The sequence below is a fragment of the Equus przewalskii genome, chromosome 10, assembly GCF_037783145.1.
Source record: "Equus przewalskii isolate Varuska chromosome 10, EquPr2, whole genome shotgun sequence".
NCBI lineage: Eukaryota > Metazoa > Chordata > Mammalia > Perissodactyla > Equidae > Equus > Equus przewalskii.
Window position 1 is genome coordinate 50,558,211 of NC_091840.1, and position 16,684 is coordinate 50,574,894.

A 16,684-nucleotide genomic window follows, 5' to 3' on the forward strand; every position below is an offset into this window, starting at 1 on the left:
TGGACAGGTCTGAAACTCTGCTTGAGAACAGGGCAGTCAAAGGGACTGGGTAAATACTATGGGGATGAACGGGAGTGATGTCCAGTCAGCTGATCAACAGCTATTGAGTACCTACTTTGTGCAGAGTTCTGAGTTCAATCGGAGAAACTAGAGGGATCGATACAAAACCTGAGCTTGGAGAATTCCCAGTCTAGTTGGGGAGATAGGACTCACACATGAGAAAAGACTTTCATAGAAACTAGTAAATGAATAAAAGTAGATTATCTATAAACTCTGGTCCTGAGGGTTGCAGAGACTTGAAATGATTGGCACTGGGTAGGGTTAATTGGGAATGCTTCCCAGTAGAGGCAAGTCAGGATGGAGTTCAAGATGGCTGGAAAGCGCTCACTTTGAACAAGTTCTTTCCAGTGGATAAGTCTACTCCTGGTTTCTCTTTACTGCCAGGATGGCTCTCGTCAAGCACAGTCAAACCTGACTTTTTTGTCAATCCTGAAAGAACCTTACCAGGAATTGGCTTACATGCGGCCTAAGGACATCTCTAGTAAGCTCCCTAAGCTGATCAGTCTCATCCGCATCATCTGGGTCAACTCTCCCCACTACAACACTCGGGAGAGACTCACCTCCCTCTTCCGAAAGGTGCGTGTCTGCAGAGGGTGGGACAGAGGGTTTTAAGAGGATGGCCATGTTGGTAGAGCTCAGATTTTCTGAAGAAGGTGGAATTCACTTAGCAGGTCTGCGGTGCAAAGGTAGTGAGGAGTGCCCTTCAGGTCAGACAGAGACTAAAGTCTTCTGCCGGCATTGTCAGCTTTAGTGATGCTCAGAGTTGGGGCCTGGGCTGGACATTTTGCTTCTAGATGGAAGTAGCCTAGGCAGGAAGAGGCGCTTTGAGAAGAGGAGTTGATGAGCATGGGGATGGAGGCAGGAAGGACAGACTCCCAGGCTGAGTTGTACAGGAGGGGAAGACCCTCTTTTTCTCATTTCAAAGATGGAAATTGCAGTAGGCTAGAGGTAGATTTAGGAAGGAACACCGGCTTTTGAGGAGCAGAACCTGGCACATTTCATCCAGGGTGACAGAGCCAAAGTGTGGGAGAAAGGGCGCTGAGCTGAGCGGAGGCGAAGAAAGTGCAGCTGCAGAGCTGGGCTGAGGCAGGCGGTGGAGGTGGAACCCAGTGGGGCAGTGGAGGACCCGACTTGGGTACAGAAGTCAAACCCACAAGTAGGAGGCTGAGACCTGGGGCACGGTCAGGGTGATTCAGAGAAGGGGTTGAATGCAGCTATGGCTGGAAATTGAGGCTGTTGGGACCCCTTCTGCAGATGAGCAATGAGATCATCCGCTTATGCTGCCACGCCATCTCCCTGGACCGCATCTTCGAGGGATACGTCATATCTAGCAAGGAGGACCTACAAGGCTGCATTTCCTGCTGTCATGCCTGGAAAGATCACTACCTACGGGCTGTGCAGATGCATACCCAGTAAGATGTGTCTCCCCTGCCATCCTGTGTGTTCCCGCCTGTCATTCCGATAGGGGGTAGATTCTGACTCCTTTCACTTGCATTTTCTTTGAAGCCTATAGATTATATTTTTCTAGATCTGGGAGTTTCTACATGGGTCCCAGTTTTCTCTCTGGATACAGATATTCTGGCTCCTAGCCCTAGGTTCTCCTTATCCTAATAACCTCTTCTCTCTGATTCCAGGAATCCTTTCTGCTCTTTTCTCCTTTCTTGGTCCTAACGTCTAAGATTCCATGACTTATAGACCTTCTCCTAGACGCTTTGTCTCCTCTGTGGTTCTCCTCACCTTGCATTTCTTCTTTTAAGGTTCAGGAAAACTGCTTCTTGAGGTCTCCTTTTCTAAGGCTCCCCCTGAACCCAAGACTCCTGGTTCTAGCTTTGCATCGGCAGATTGATCCCTGGTGTTCCCACTGTTTGAATTGGTCCATCTTTCTCCTAACACAGGTTCTCCAGTCGGGGCTGGGTCCTAGACCAGACCAGCATATTTGCTCAGGTTGATGCCTTTGTGCAACGCTGCAAGGACCTTATCGAGGTGGGAAGAATGTCAGGGAAGGAGAAGCAAAGCCAAGAGCAGACCCTCCAGAAGCCCCGCCCGCGAGCTGGGGGAGATGAGGCAGAGGCCAAGCATAGAGCTTACTGCTTTGGCTGCTCTTGTGTAACTGTGTGCCCTCCCACCACCCCGTTCTTTTACACTTTTACCTGTTATCACTGACTCAGTATCTCATATTTCATTCTGCAGCCAAAATTCATCCCAGTGGCCCCTTGCATTTGGTTGGTTCTCCCTAGTTTTTTTTAGACATTTTAAGCTAAACCAGAGAGCTCAGGACTTACAAGCTCCTGAAAGGAGAGCAGGAATCCTCATGCTGACTTCTTTTTAGGTATGTGACTGTCAGTACCATTTTGCCCGCTGGGAAGATGGCAAGCAAGGTCCCCTTCCTTGCTTCTTTGGTGCCCAGGGGCCCCAGATAACACGGAACTTGCTGGAGATTGAGGACATCTTTCATAAAAATCTACATATGCTGCGAGCTGTTCGTGGGGGCATCCTGGATGTCAAGAACACCTCTTGGCATGAAGATTACAACAGGTGAGAATCACAGGCTGACTCCCAGGTAGAAGGGAGTCAGGGAAGGGAGGTCAGGAGACAAGAATGGGAGGAGGGACGAGAGTGTAGAGGGGAAGGGTGGAGGTGACAGATCGGGGATGGGGAGAGCAGGAGGGAGTGCAAGGAAGGAGATGGTTGCTCAGGTTAAGGGTTCCAGAGTTAGCCTTTCCGGGCTTGAATTCCAGTTCTGCCACAAACTAGATATGTGACTCTGGGCAAATTACCCTACCAGTTGGAGCCTCTGTTTCCTGACTATAAAATAAGGTTAGCGATAGAACCTATCTCATTGCATAGGTTTTTTGTTGTTGTTTTTACAGATTGGCACCTGAGCTAACTGCTGCCAATCTTTTTTTTTTCTTCTCCCCAAAGCCCCCCCAGTACATAGCTGTATGTTCTAGTTGTAAGTGCCTCTGGTTGTGGCATGTGGGATGCCACCTCAGCATGGCCCGACGAGTGATGCCATGTCTGCTCCCGGGATCCGAACTGACTAAACCCCGGGCCGCTGAACCAGAGTGCGCGAACTAACCACTTGGCCATGGGGCCAGCCCCTCATTTCATAGTTTTGAACAATAAATGGATTGATGCATGTAAAGCATTTAGTCAGTGCCTGGCACATAGAGAGTCATCAGTACATAACATATAGGATTCTTAATCAGGGCGATGTGCTTGGGGCAGGTGAGGGCACCCAGCCTTCAACACGGCTCTCTAACTGTGCAGGTTCCGTGCTGGAATCAAGGACCTGGAGGTGATGACTCAGAACTTGATCACCTCTGCCTTCGAGTTAGTTCGAGATGTGGAGCATGGAGTGCTACTGCTGGACACCTTCCACAGGCTTGCAACCCGTGAGGTGCCACTGCCCTGCCTGCTTCCTTGACCCTTGTTTCTCTTGCACTTTCCTTCAGTTCCTCCTGAAGTTCCAGACACCATCCTACCTCCATTCATGCTCTTTCCCATGTCCTAAATTGCCAGCGCCTCTTTTCTTCCCTCTGTTCCTCTAGTTTCCAGATCACTAAGGAGTGTGACTCTCGCAGCAGGGGTGTAGCTTTCCACTAGGATGAGTAACTGGAGGGAACCCACATCCTCAGGGCATGGTGTTGACTTCTTTTTCTTCTTCCTTAGGCTATCAAGCGAACGTATGACAAGAAGGCGGTGGATCTCTACATGCTGTTCAATAGCGAATTGGCCCTCGTGAACCGTGAACTGAGCAAGAAATTGCCATACCTGGAGCCCTACATGGCCCAGTATTCGGGACAAGCACACTGGGTGCGGATCCTGCGGCGTCGCATCGACAGGGTCATGAATGTAAGTGCCTGGCCTTTTCCGAAACTTGTTCTCAGTGACATGGTAGAGTTTTCAGGCTGTGCTACATGCAGGGAGGGCTAGGGGACCGGTCCAGAGAGTGTCCCTCGAGAGTTTTCACGACTGGAGCCCAAGTCCGAGTGGCAGATGCAGTTCAGTGAGGCAGGCCTTGGCTTTGGATTTGCAGCGATGGCAAGCGTGGTTGGTTGAACATGGGTCCTTTTAGGCGTTTCATATCAAGGTGGAGAGGAGGAATAGGGTCAGCATCTGGGAAGCTGGACCACCAGAAGAGTAATACAACCTCACAATCTTACAGGGCCTGGTCTTCCTGGAAGAACAGGCACAGAGAAACAGAAAAAAAATTCTTTTTTTAAAAACTTTTTGGGTATATAGGTCTAAAGCTATTGAGATACCTGCTATCATCTAATTTGTCCTGGGAGGGAATAAGGCAGCCCGCAGACATTACTGAACCAGGTTCGTTTTGCCTGTCGCACAGAAAGCCAGTCACCGAGGCGATGAGTTTGCAGCAGAGAAAGGGTTTTTCCACAAGGCAGCCAAGTGAGGCAATGGAAGAACGAGTCTCAAATCCACCTCCCCAAAAAGTGGGGACTAGGGGTATTTATGAGATAAAGGGGCAGGGTGGTCTGAAGTGTGGAAACAGATGATTGGAGGTAAGAAGGGAGGTAATTGATGATCTGTGCAAGCGTAGTCAGGCTTCACGGCTCTTCATAGGACGCGTGTTCACAAAATGTCCACGTGATCATGACCTGAGGGTGGAGTTTTTGGCTCACTGACGCCGGGAGGTCACTTATCCGTCATCCACACAGACCCAGGTGATGAGTCCGTGGCCTTAGCCAGCCTGAATGGGACAAGGGGTTGACTCTCAGTTCCTGAAAAACTTAAGCACCTGTAACCTTGGTGACCCAGACGTCAAAGATCTTACTTACAGGGTGGGCTTTAGTGATGATTATCTAACTACTTTTGCAAACAGACAACTGAGTATAGTTAAAGCAAGTTGGCTTCCAGTTTCACAGACAACTGGAGGCCTCTTCAGCATCGGTGGGCTAAGGCTGAGGTGGGGAAAGGCTCGCACTCCTTTTCAACCTTGTGCTTCTTAAATCCTTTGCCTCCTGTAATTTACTTTCTTTTCCCAACTTTTTTCTTCAGCTGAATCTCTGTGCTTCTCTTTCTTTATTTTAACTCCCTTTCACCTTGTGCCTTGATCTCTTCCTCTCACCTTGCTTTTTGGTTCCATCTTCCTTCTAAGTAGTCAAAATCAATCTCCATAGCAAGCCTTAGACCTATTGTTGGTGTATGTGTGTGTGTGTGTGTATGTGTGTGTGGTCTCAGAGAGGTGGTAACACGGAGGAATGTGGCCAGTAGGCTTCCCCTATCCGTTGTTCTTCCCCCTCAGTGTCTTTCTAGTGCTCATTTCCTGCCTCACATCGGGACTGGAGAGGAGAGTGTACATACCTATCAGCAGATGGTTCAGGCCATTGATGAACTAGTCCGAAAAACTTTCCAAGACTGGACATTGACGCTGGACAAAGACTGCATTCGGCGGCTGGATACACCATTGTTACGAATCAGCCAGGAGAAGGCGGGCATGCTGGATGTCAACTTTGACAAGTACAAGACCCAACTGATTCCTCCCTCTACTTGTCCTGTCTTTGGTGCCTTTCACTTCCCCAACTATCCCAAGAGTTTAACTTCCATCTCTCTGTTTCCCTCTCCATTCTTCTCTCTAACTCCATCTTATACTGTAATATGTTTACCATCACTTCTTAATTTTAATTTTACAGTTTATCTTCAAAAAAATTGATTTAAGAAAGAAAAAACCCAGTAACCTACTAAACCAGTGATGTAGGTGTTCTGCCACTAGATGGCCACGATGGCTCAGCTAAATCATCCAAACCATGAGCCAGGGTGCGGACTTTCCTGAGAATTGATGGGTCTGTCAGATCATGCCCTCTCCTACAGCTTTATAATTATGGCATTTTCAGATTACAATTATTTAAAATGTAATTAATTCATTTATTAGGTATTTAAAAGTATATAGTGAGTGCATTCCATGTGCTAGGAACCAAGATGGCCACAGGGAATGTATACAGTGGCAAGTCCTTCCCCTCTCTTACTCTGTGAATGGACAAACTTCTACTCTTAGAGCTGTGCTTCCTTTTCATATAAGATGCAGAAGAGCAAATAAAGAAGGAGCTATGTAAGGCATCTGTCTACAGAGATTACAAACCTTCTGGGGATAGTTTTTTCCTGATTGGAAGGAAATAATTTTCTACTTGATTGGTTTTGGCTCCCTCTTGTCATCAGCTAGGCCCTATCATAAGAGTTGCTTCCCACGCTTCTAGGCTGTTGCTACTAGCATTGGCTTTAACTCGTAGAATTTCCTTATTTCTTCGGCAATTGTAGAAGGGGCTTTGCCAGAGAAGACAGAGTGTGGAGACAGAGCCTGGGGGACAGAAGAGGCTGAGGTGTCTGTCCAGGGCAGCTGCAGGCAGCCTAACCAGAAGGAGACGACACATCATGGTTGAGGAAAGAAGCCAAAGAACCAAGGTGGAGAAGCAGTGCTGAGAGGCAGGTTGGAGGGTGAGGCAAAGGCATTAGGGAGAAGGACAGAGATGTTTGAAGGCACATGGATCAGGAAGCCGTGGAGGAGCAGAGTGTCAAGACGAGGGTGAGAGGTTTAAGAGAAGTCTTTGACCAGTGAGGGCCGTCAGAGACTGGCTTTGATAGGGTTCATGGTTTTTTGAGGTATGGCCAAGCAGGATCATATAAAAATGGCCTCGTAAATTAAGAATAAGATCTTGAAGAGGCAGAAGACTAGGCCAGTGTTACCCTAGCTATGCCGTTTGGGAGCATATAACGGGGTTGGAGCTGCAGGACTCGTGCTTCCATCAAGCTGGGTATCCCGAAGGCACTGTGCTTGGAGAGACATCCAGACACACTGGTAATAATATGAATATGAGCACACACAGTCCACCAATTGCCCTTTTCCTGTGAATTAAGGGATTGTATTCAAATAGAATTTTATTAAACACCAGTGATCGATATTTACACTTTAAGTATGAGAGAAAACAAAAGTTGAGAGAGAGGTAAAGTGATGCCATAGGTGAGCACTGCTTGCTGCCTGCTTCCTTCTAATCCTCAGGGTCAGCCAGCGAGAGGGAATAAAGCTTAAACTGCAATGCCACCCAGACCAGGGTTTGAACCCTGGAGTAGTTCTGTTTTGCCCTGTAACTTCAGGCTAGCCACTGAATTTCTCTGAGCCGGAGTGTCCTCATCTTAAAAAATCCTTTTTTGAGGTTGTCATAAGGCGAAGTGACAGGTGTAAAAGTCCTCACAAAGAACAAACAATCAATAGACATTATTTTCCTCTCAAAAAATTGCCTCACAGGGGCCAGCCCGGTGGCATAGTGGTTAAGTTCGTATGCTCTGCTTCGGCGGCCTGGGGTTCACGGGTTTGGACCCTGGGCATGGACCTATGTACCACTCATCAAGCCATGCTGGCATCCCATGTACAAAGTAGAGGAAGATTGGCATAGATGTGAGTTCAGGGACACAATCTTCCTCAAGCAAGAAGAGGAAGATTGGGGGCTGGTCCCATGGCCGAGCGGTTAAGTTCGCATGCTCTGCTTCAGCAGCCCAGGGTTTTGCTGGTTCAGATCCTGGCATGGACATGGCACCACTCATCAAACCATGCTGAGGTGGTGTCCCACATGCCACAACTAGAAGGACCCACAACTAAAGATATACAACTATGTACCAGGGGGTTTTGGGGAGAAAAAGGAAAAATAAAATCTTTAAAAAAAAAAGAGGAAGAGTGGCAACAGATGGTAGCTCAGGGCCAGTCTTCTTCACCAAAAAAAAAAAAAAAAGCTCCTCAAAATTGGTGAACATAGTATTTTCAAAATAGGTTTAATTTTTAAAACATTTTAACCTTTTAGAAGAGGTAATACGTGTACAGGTCATAAAATTCAAAAGTTACACCAGAGTAGAGAGTGAACAATCTTCTTCCACTGCTGTCCCCAGGTGACTTAGTTTCTCTCTGAAGAGTCAGAGTTACCAATTTCTTGTATAACAGTCCTGAGATAAGAGTGTATATCTACATAAGTATCCTTTTTTATATAAATAGTAGCATACTATTTACAGTTATGTACATTCAAAGTGTTTTCAAAATGTTTTATTTAATTTTCCCGTTATAAATTTATTCATCATTTTAGAAAATTTACAAAATGCAGAAAAGTAGAAGGAAGAAAAAAATTCCCCCAAAGATAATCTTAATTATTTGGTATATATATATTTTTTCTTTTGAGGAAGATTAGCCCTGAGCTAACATCTGCTGCCAATCCTCCTCTTTTTGCTGAGGAAGACTGGCCCTGAGCCAATATCTGTGCCCATCTTCCTCTACTTTATATGTGGGACGCCTACCACAGCATGGCTTGCCAAGTGGCACCATGTCCACACCCGGGATCCAAACTGGCGAACCCCGGGCCGCTGAAAGGGAATATGCAAACTTAACTGCTGTGCCACCAGGCCGGCCCCTTGGTATATTTTTTAATCACTCTTTTTTCCCCTCCTATTTCATATGGTTGTTTTACTCTAATTTTTAAAATCTTTACTGAGTATTTTTAAATTACAAAAGTAGTGCATACTCACTGTAAAAAAAAATTTGACGTAGAAGTATATAAAGAAAAAAGTGAAAATTCAGCACATGGCCCCACTCCCAGAGGTAACCATGATTACCATGTAATAAAAAATATACACTGCACTCGTAAAACAAGATTACATCATAAACAGTATTTTTGCAACTTGCTTTTTTTAAGGTTAACAATACGTGTGGGAGGTTTTCCGTTCTGTATGTACAAAAGTGCATAATTATTTTTCATGACTAACAGCGTCCTGTATCTGGCTGTACTCGTTTGAATTTAATCACTGGGCCCACTGTGGATGGACTTACAAGTTGTTGTACAGTTTCCGTAAGGTTTCTGAGTATTCTGTCCTGGAGGGTTTCAGCTGGGCTTCCTACACCTTGTTCCCTTCCCTCCACAGCGGGTGTTTGCCTGATGTTGGAGCCTAGTGTCTGTCTCGTTAGGGTAAACTCAGGAGACAACTTTTCTGTCTGCTGTGCTCATCTCCTGTCAAGGGACATGTTAGATATTTATCTAAAATACCGTTTGCATAATCTTTATAGTAGAGTTTCACAAGGCAATGATGGGCCAAATATTTATGGCCCAGGTTTAGCTGAAACCCAAACAATGGCTACACACTTCTTCCAGAGAGAAGAGGTGTTCCTGTCCTTTGGCAGTTGTTTTCTAGAAAGATCTGTCATAAGTTGCTTTACATTTTTGTGGTTTTAAGATAAAACTGCCTCAATCCAGTAAATACTGTATGGGGAAAACCCGTGATCACGGGGAAGGGTTGTGAAAAGCCTGGGCTCATCATACCAGTAAAGAAATCCAAGATAGTTTCAGCTTTTCCAAGGCATGTTAACACCCCAAGGAGGTGCAGATAGCTTGATCACGGTTCCTTTTCTGTGCTCAAGGTCTAGATAAGATCCTGAAACAAGCAGGCTTTTCAAATGTCCTGCTTGTCCTCAGAAGTACCTGACTCTCCCTTAGTTCTGGGAGCCTTCCAATCTCTAATAGCACCTATCTTATCTCACAAGGGGTTTTGTTATCCCACCTTATATTCCAAATATTTGAACTGTGAAGTCCAAATTGGCTTTTACCATGTTTTATGGCCGACCAGCCTTACAGATTGCACTTAACACAAACGTATTCCAGATGTCATCTACACCCTGGCTGAAAAGAGTTGTGTTATCACCATGTATGTAGCCGATGCCTCTGTGGAGTGGCATTTCCCTAGAGCAGGATAGGGGACACTGATGTCTGTTGGTTCTTTGTGTCTAAGTCTTCCTCTCCCTGCCTTTTTTCCCCCAATCATAGAGCGCCTTCTCCATCGGGCCAGTTCAGTCAGGGCTGTCAGCTCTAAACTAAGCCAGCTCCACTTTCCTATCTCTACTGCCTGACCATCTGTTTGAGTGTAAATTATAAAATATTTTACTAAAATAGTTCCCTAGACTGAGATTTTTAGAAATTATATTCGTCAATAAAGTAAAATTTGCGTTCCAGAAATTTATTGACAAACTTCTGGCAAAGACTGAACATCACTGTGAAAAAAGTTCCTCATAGAGTTTTCAGCTCAGCATCAGGAAGATATTATCCAAATTCATCCTGTTAACTCCCAAGTTATAATTTGATTATTTGCCTTAAAGTTATTTTGAGGATCTTGTCAAGATGAGAAAGTGAAGAAACATTTTGGTGCAATGTTGGATAGCATACGTGAGCAAGTGGACTTGCCATGATGTTTAGGGAGACAAATTCAAGGCCTCCAGTTTGAAGAACATGTGAGAATATGTTTATGCTACTAGAAATGTTCCCATAGATATTCACACCCCTCCATCTTCCAAGTATAGCTATAACACAGTTTTTGGTTAAATCAATATTCAGTGTTTATCTTAATAGGACTTTGTTAGTTTTGTTTACTACTGAGCCAAGTAATTTTCTGTTGCTATAGTTCTTGCTTGTATGACATTTTGCTATTTTGGAACTAATAATTACCTCACTATTTTAGTTGGCACACTGTTCACTATCATTAATTCTTCCAGACCAATCAATAAAACCCTTTTGAATAATATTTTTCCTCACTACCTGATATGTCAGGTTGCTATCAGTTTCATGTTTTTCTTAGAGTTATCCCTCCTGGAACTCCCTGTCCTCCTGCTTCAGTCCAACTGGTTGGTTTTGAGGCCGGCTACACAGGTGTCACCCTAGGACTTCCCTGAGCCTCTTTTCTTGTTTGATTTCCTATTCTTGGTTTTTGCCCTTGTTTTGGTGGAGCATATCCTTTAGTAGCTTTCCAAGAAATGGTGCATGGGAAATAAGTTTTTTGAGTTCTTTCATGATTGACAACTATTTTCTGCCCTCCGCTTGTTGGGCATTTGGCTAGTTTTGGAATTCTAGGCTGAAAATAATTTTCCTTTGTTTTGGCCTCTCTCTTTTACTTTGGAGGCTTTCCTTAAATGTCTAGTGATCCACTGCTCATTCATATTTGAGAGAGGCTTATCCAGTTGAAGAATTTTGACACAGTTTCAAAAATAACACATTAGTGGAGATCTTCAAGGTTTGAAAAAAAGGCATTTCTTCTTCCACAATGTCTTAAAGCATCTGTCACAAATAAATGAGCACGTGAAAATAATTTTCTTTGTTGGAAGATTCCTCTCCAATAAAGGTGAAAATGTGGTCCTTTGCAAAACTTGAAATGTGATATTATCTCCTATATTGTTAATTCAGTGCTTGCCTGTAGAATAGACACAAAACATTCTGGATTTTCACCTCAATATTCTTTCCAAATAACATTTCAGTAATAATCAGAATGCAGAGTTTCATGGGAACATCTTCAGGTCATAGGGCTTTTATCCTCTATGATTAAAAATTGTAATTTTGGGGCTGGCCCCATGGCCCAGTGGTTAAGTTCCGTGTGCTCCACTTTGGTGGCCTGGGTTTGGATCCTGGGTGCAGACCTACACCGCTCATTAGCAGACATGCTGTGGAGGCAACCCACATGCAGAATAGAGGAAGATTGGCACAGATGTTAGCTCAGGGCGAATCTTCCTCAAGCACAAATAGGAAGATTGGCAACAGATGTTGGCTCAGGGCTAATCTTCCTCAGGAAAAAAAATTGCAATTTCATTGAAAAAAAGAGAAGAAACCACACAGATTTAAAAACTCAAGTGATTTTATTCAAGATTTTTTATTTTATTTTATTATTTTTTAAATATTTTATTTTTCCTTTTTCTCCCCAAAGCCCCTGGCACATAGTTGTGTACTCTTAGTTGTGGGTCCTTCCAGCTGTGGCATGTGGGATGCCACCTCAGCATGGCTTGATGAGCAGTGCCATGTCTGTGCCCAGGATTCGAACCAGCAAAAGCCTAGGCTGCCAAAGTAGAGCGTGTGAACTTAACCACTCAGCCATGGGGCTGGCCCCAAGATTTTTTATTTTTAAAATATTCCATATTTTCTTCTGGTATTTTGTGATTTTATTCTTTGTATTTAGATCTTTGATCCATTTGAAATTTATTTTGATGTAGGGAGAGAGGTGCAGATGCAACTTGAATTGTTTTTATTTTTTATCCCCAGATGGCTAGCTAAGTGACCCAGTCTCATTTATTGAACTGCTGTCTTTATAATAAAACAAATTCCCAAGTATATATATGTCTGTTTTGGGATTCACTATTCTTGTTCTGGTATGTCTGCCTATTCATGTGCAGGAACCAAACTGTTTCAATTATTGTCCTCATTACTCTCTTTTCTCAGAGTTTTCCTGGATATTTTTAATATTTATTTCCCATAAGAACTTTAGAATCAATTTCGTTTAGTTCTAAAAATAGTGCCATTCCTATTTTTATAGGAACAAGGATTGAGTTCACTTTCTAGGTTGATTTAAGAAGAATGAACATCTTTAAGATGAGTCTTTCTATCCTAGAATAGCAATTTTTTTCAATTTATTTAAGCCCTGTTTTTTGTTCATGTCATTTTTCCATATATATTAACCAATTAACAAGAAATTTTATAATATATAAACATATATAATATACATATAAACATTTCTAGTTAATTTGTTTATTTTTGGTGTTTTATTTTTATTGTTTTAATTATCATGGGTCTCTTTTCCTCCACAATAATGTTTAACTGGTTACAATTTTTATATTGGAAAACTTTGATTTTCAGTAAGTGAATTTTGTACCCAGTCACTTTTACAAATAATCTTATTGTTTAAATTAGGTTTTTCTTTTAAAAAGCATTTTTTATTATGAAACGTATCAGGCACTCAGAGAAGTACTTAAACCTTACATGCTCATTTAACTAATACGTATAAAATAAACACCTTTGCGACTATCACCCAGGTCCAGGAAAGAACACTGCCAGCAGTCCAGAAGCCACCCACTTATAAGTATTTTTCAGTTGAGTTAGTTGCAACACTTAAAATTCAGGACATTATACATAAAAACCCACGTTCTGGCCTCTCTTGAAAAATCAGACAATGCAGTCGTGCTGGGCCCGCATTCCCACGTGGCAACAGTTGCCTGGAACCCTGGAGCAGTTGCTCTTTTAGGTGGATCGTGCACTCTTTAGCTCAATGTCGGTTGCCTTTTATCATCAAACTTGAGCTACACCTGCCCTGGAGAGATCGGAATTTTGGACTTCGCTTTTGACTATAAAACCCAAAGGTGTCGGTAGTTGGTTGGCTGTTGGAAAGTGAGGCTGAGGGAGCACTTGGGGCTCTGGTTTAGGCGGTGGGGTGCAGCTGTTCCCTGAGACGGGCGCTCCAAGGGTGCAGAGCGGACGATGAGTTGTTTCCGGACATAGTGAGTTTGAGGGCCTGTGGGACAACCCAAGGAGAGAGGCTAGGAGACCGCTGGGCGTGCACGTCTAGTGCTCGGGTAGCCATGTAGATCTGGGAGTCGTCAGCTTATGGAAGGCAGCTGAAGCCAGGGCAGTGATGAGATTCCCAGGGAGCATGTTGGGTGTGAAGAGCCGTGGGGAGCCGGCATTTCCGGGAGCTGCAGGGGAGGCGGACTCTTGGCTGCGTCTCCAGCTCCCAGGTGAACGCAATTTCCCAGGGACGTGCAGAGAGCCCAGGGAGGATAAGGCCTGAGGCGGTTCAGCCACCAGACGTCCTGGGCGAGCTTGAGGAGAGCAGTTTCAGAGGTGAAGAGGGGGCAGCTCTTCGGGGATGGAGGAACGGGAAGACAGGAAATGAAGGGAATTTGCGAGGACGATTCTAAAGAAGGGAGGCTGTGAGGGGGAGCAGGGCCTGGTATCTGTAGCAGGATGTGGCGTCAAGGAAGGGCTGGTTTTTGTTTTTGTTTTTGTAAGATTTTAGAAACTTGGCCTTACTTAAATGTTGATGGGAAGGAACTGGTAGGTTGAGGATATAGGAGAGCCGGAGAAGATGGCATCTGAGAAAGCAGGAGGAAACCCGATCAGAACGGAGAGGTCAGGAAGAGGGTTAGACCTTAGATGGGAGGAGGCCTCTTCTGCCATAAATGGAGAAATCATAGGTGTGGAGATAGCTACCTTGTAAGTTTCATAGCAGGAAGTGGCTGGGTCCTCACGGGATGGCTCCTGCCTTTCTGGGATGGAGGCGGTGAGGCTTTCTGCAGAGAGGGGGTTGGGGGGAGACCAGGTTTGAGGAAGGAGAGGATTTGCAAACAGTCACTGTGAGAACAGGAGGGAGAACAGATTGGGGAAACCCCAGGAATGCAGCAAGGAGAGCCGGCTTGGGATGGGAGACCTTGAATGTACGGTGTGCTAATCTGTGAGGTCACCTCATCTTCTCCAGCTTCGCTCGGCTGCCTTCTCAGGGGCTCAGCAGGGAGGACACTAGATTTAGCCAAGGTTGGGGTATTGCCAGGTGGCTCAGACTAATGAATGAGGCAAGAGAGTGAGGATTGGCAAGAGAGCAGGCAAAGTGACAGACGGCAGGGTCTGTGGAGGAGGAAACGGAGATGGGAGGGAATAGGCAGAAAAAAGGACTGGGGTTCAGTGGCCTGAAGGTCCCCAGTGAGGTCAAAGAACAGGTAGATTGCGAGGACTTCAGTAGAAGTGCTGGGATGAGGGCAGGAAGGGGCTCATGGAGGGGTGTGTCTGAGTGGGGTACCTCAGAGGTGGGCAAGTTGTAAAGGTCACAAGTTCTAGTGTGTGGCAGGGGAGTAGCAGCTGGGAAGGGAAGAAGGTCACTGAGATGAGTGGCAAGGGACACTTAACATGAGGGCCACATACACAATTTTCTGGTATTTCATTTAATAAAGGAAAAAGGAGGGCCGGCGCCATGGCCAAGTGGTTAAGTTTGCACGCTCTGCTTCAGCGGCCCAGGGTTTCACCAGTCCGAATCCTGGATGTGGACGTGGCACCGCTCATCAAGCCATGCTGAGGTGGCGTCCCACATGCCACAGCTAGAAGGACCCACAATGAAAAAAATATACAACTATGTACTGGGCGTCTTTGGGGAGAAAAAGAAAAAATAAAATCTTTAAAAAAATAAAGAAGATTGGCAACAGTCGTTAGCTCAGGTGTCAATCTTTAAAAAAAAATAAAGGAAAAAGGAACAAGTGAAATTAATTTTAATATTCAACCCAATATTCCCAGATATTATCATTCCAACATGTAATCAATAAAAAAAGTTATTAATGGGGAGTTTTCTGTCCTTTTTTTCGTACAAAATCCCCACTGCCTTCCATCTTTGTATCTTTTTCTCTGCTTTCTGAGAGATTTCTGTCAACTTTAATCTTTCTTTTGGTTTTAAATTTTCTGCTCTCAGTTTTGACTTCCAGGAGCTCTTTCAGAGCTCTCTGGTATAGCATCCTGTTTTTGTTTCACGGATGCTCTTTTGTTTCTGTTCTCTCTCTGGGGATGTGAGCGGCGGTCGTGTTTGTTTTTCTGGTTTGGGGCAGGCAGTCTTCCTTCCTTCCTCACGGCCTCTGTCCCCTCTTGCTCCCTTCGAGTTGTTTTTTTCTGTTTGCTTTCCCTCCCACCTTTTGTGCTGGGAAGGACCGAGAGCAGAATTTTGTGGTCCTTGGTTGTCTAGCCTTATTTAAGGGAAGGAGCTGGAAAGCTGCTTGGAAGCTCTGCCAGGCAGGTAGTGGCTTCTCAACTATGAGGTCCGCTGCAGGCTTATCCGGGTGGGCTGTTCTCAGGGGGCTTCTGAGGTCATCATCCTTGGGACTTTCCCTCTTGGGCTGGTCAGAGGCCACAGAAAAAAACTTTCAACTTCCTTCTTGAGAGTGTAGGTCCAGCTGCCAGAGGGCTGGTTTTTGGGTGGGAAAAGAAGGAAAAGAACATTCTGGGTGCACATGGTCTCTTGATGCCCCTTGTGTCAAGAATATTACTCTCTCCCTCAGCTGGGCCTGGGGTCCCCAGTCCAAAGACACCCTGGTTGTCTCTGTACTGCCTTCTCCAGACGAGAAGCCTTCAGTCGGATGCTGGGGTGAGGAGGGGCCTTGCTTACCTGTGCAGAGGAGGGAGGGGCCATGGGGAGAGCTGCTTCCTAAACTTCCTAAGTTGGCCTTTCTGTTCTAGTCCCACCTGCACCCCTTTCCTGAGATACTTGAAGCCACTGGCCCCTGGGCCTTCAGAGAGCTCCTTATCTGTCTCCATCACCAGCTGAGGATTCCTATTTTGCTCCTTATACATCTGCTTTTCAGCTTCCAAAATTTTTCTATTGTGTCCTTGTATTTGGGGGCTTATGCCTTAAACAGAAACCCCCTTTACTGTTGTTAGTGATTTGGGGAGCCCCGCACCCCTTGGTCCATTGTTGGTTCTAGTTTATGCCCTTGAGCAGCCTCCTCAGCTATTTTGCTTTTCTTTCTCCCCAAGGTCCCTGCTGATTCTCTTTGTGGAGATTGAGTACTGGGAGCGGCTGCTGTTTGAGATACCCCATTATGTGGTGAATGTAGCTGAACGAGCTGAGGACCTGCGCATCCTTCGTGAAAATCTGCTACTTGTTGCTCGAGACTACAATCGGTGGGGCTCCGGTCTGCCTTGCAGCCCTCCTGTCTGCTATTCATGCCTCCTCTCTGTCTGCTCTGTCCCATGATGTTATCCGTTTCCTACAGTCTCTGTCCTTTAGATTTAGTCCATCTCAAAAAAAATAGTTTCCCATACTCCTGTGGCCCGACGGTGATTCCTGCCCCTTG

General features: G+C 45.2%; 1 protein-coding gene across 3 annotated transcripts in view; it reads left to right on the top strand.

Moving 5' to 3' along the window:
- The window catches only part of DNAH2 (dynein axonemal heavy chain 2), a 105,757-nt gene that overhangs the window by 21,307 nt on the left and 67,766 nt on the right, over positions 1 to 16,684 (top strand). For all 3 annotated transcript variants that reach the window (XR_011523634.1, XM_070563230.1, XM_070563231.1), the window contains 8 exons: positions 445 to 636; positions 1,315 to 1,472; positions 1,956 to 2,043; positions 2,390 to 2,595; positions 3,331 to 3,460; positions 3,733 to 3,915; positions 5,327 to 5,541; positions 16,365 to 16,511. Coding sequence is in view for 2 of the 3 variants with exons in the window: in XM_070563230.1 (XP_070419331.1) it covers positions 445 to 636; positions 1,315 to 1,472; positions 1,956 to 2,043; positions 2,390 to 2,595; positions 3,331 to 3,460; positions 3,733 to 3,915; positions 5,327 to 5,541; positions 16,365 to 16,511 (1,319 nt within the window). In the remaining variant the exon portion in view is untranslated. The remainder of the gene's footprint in view (positions 1 to 444; positions 637 to 1,314; positions 1,473 to 1,955; positions 2,044 to 2,389; positions 2,596 to 3,330; positions 3,461 to 3,732; positions 3,916 to 5,326; positions 5,542 to 16,364; positions 16,512 to 16,684) is intronic.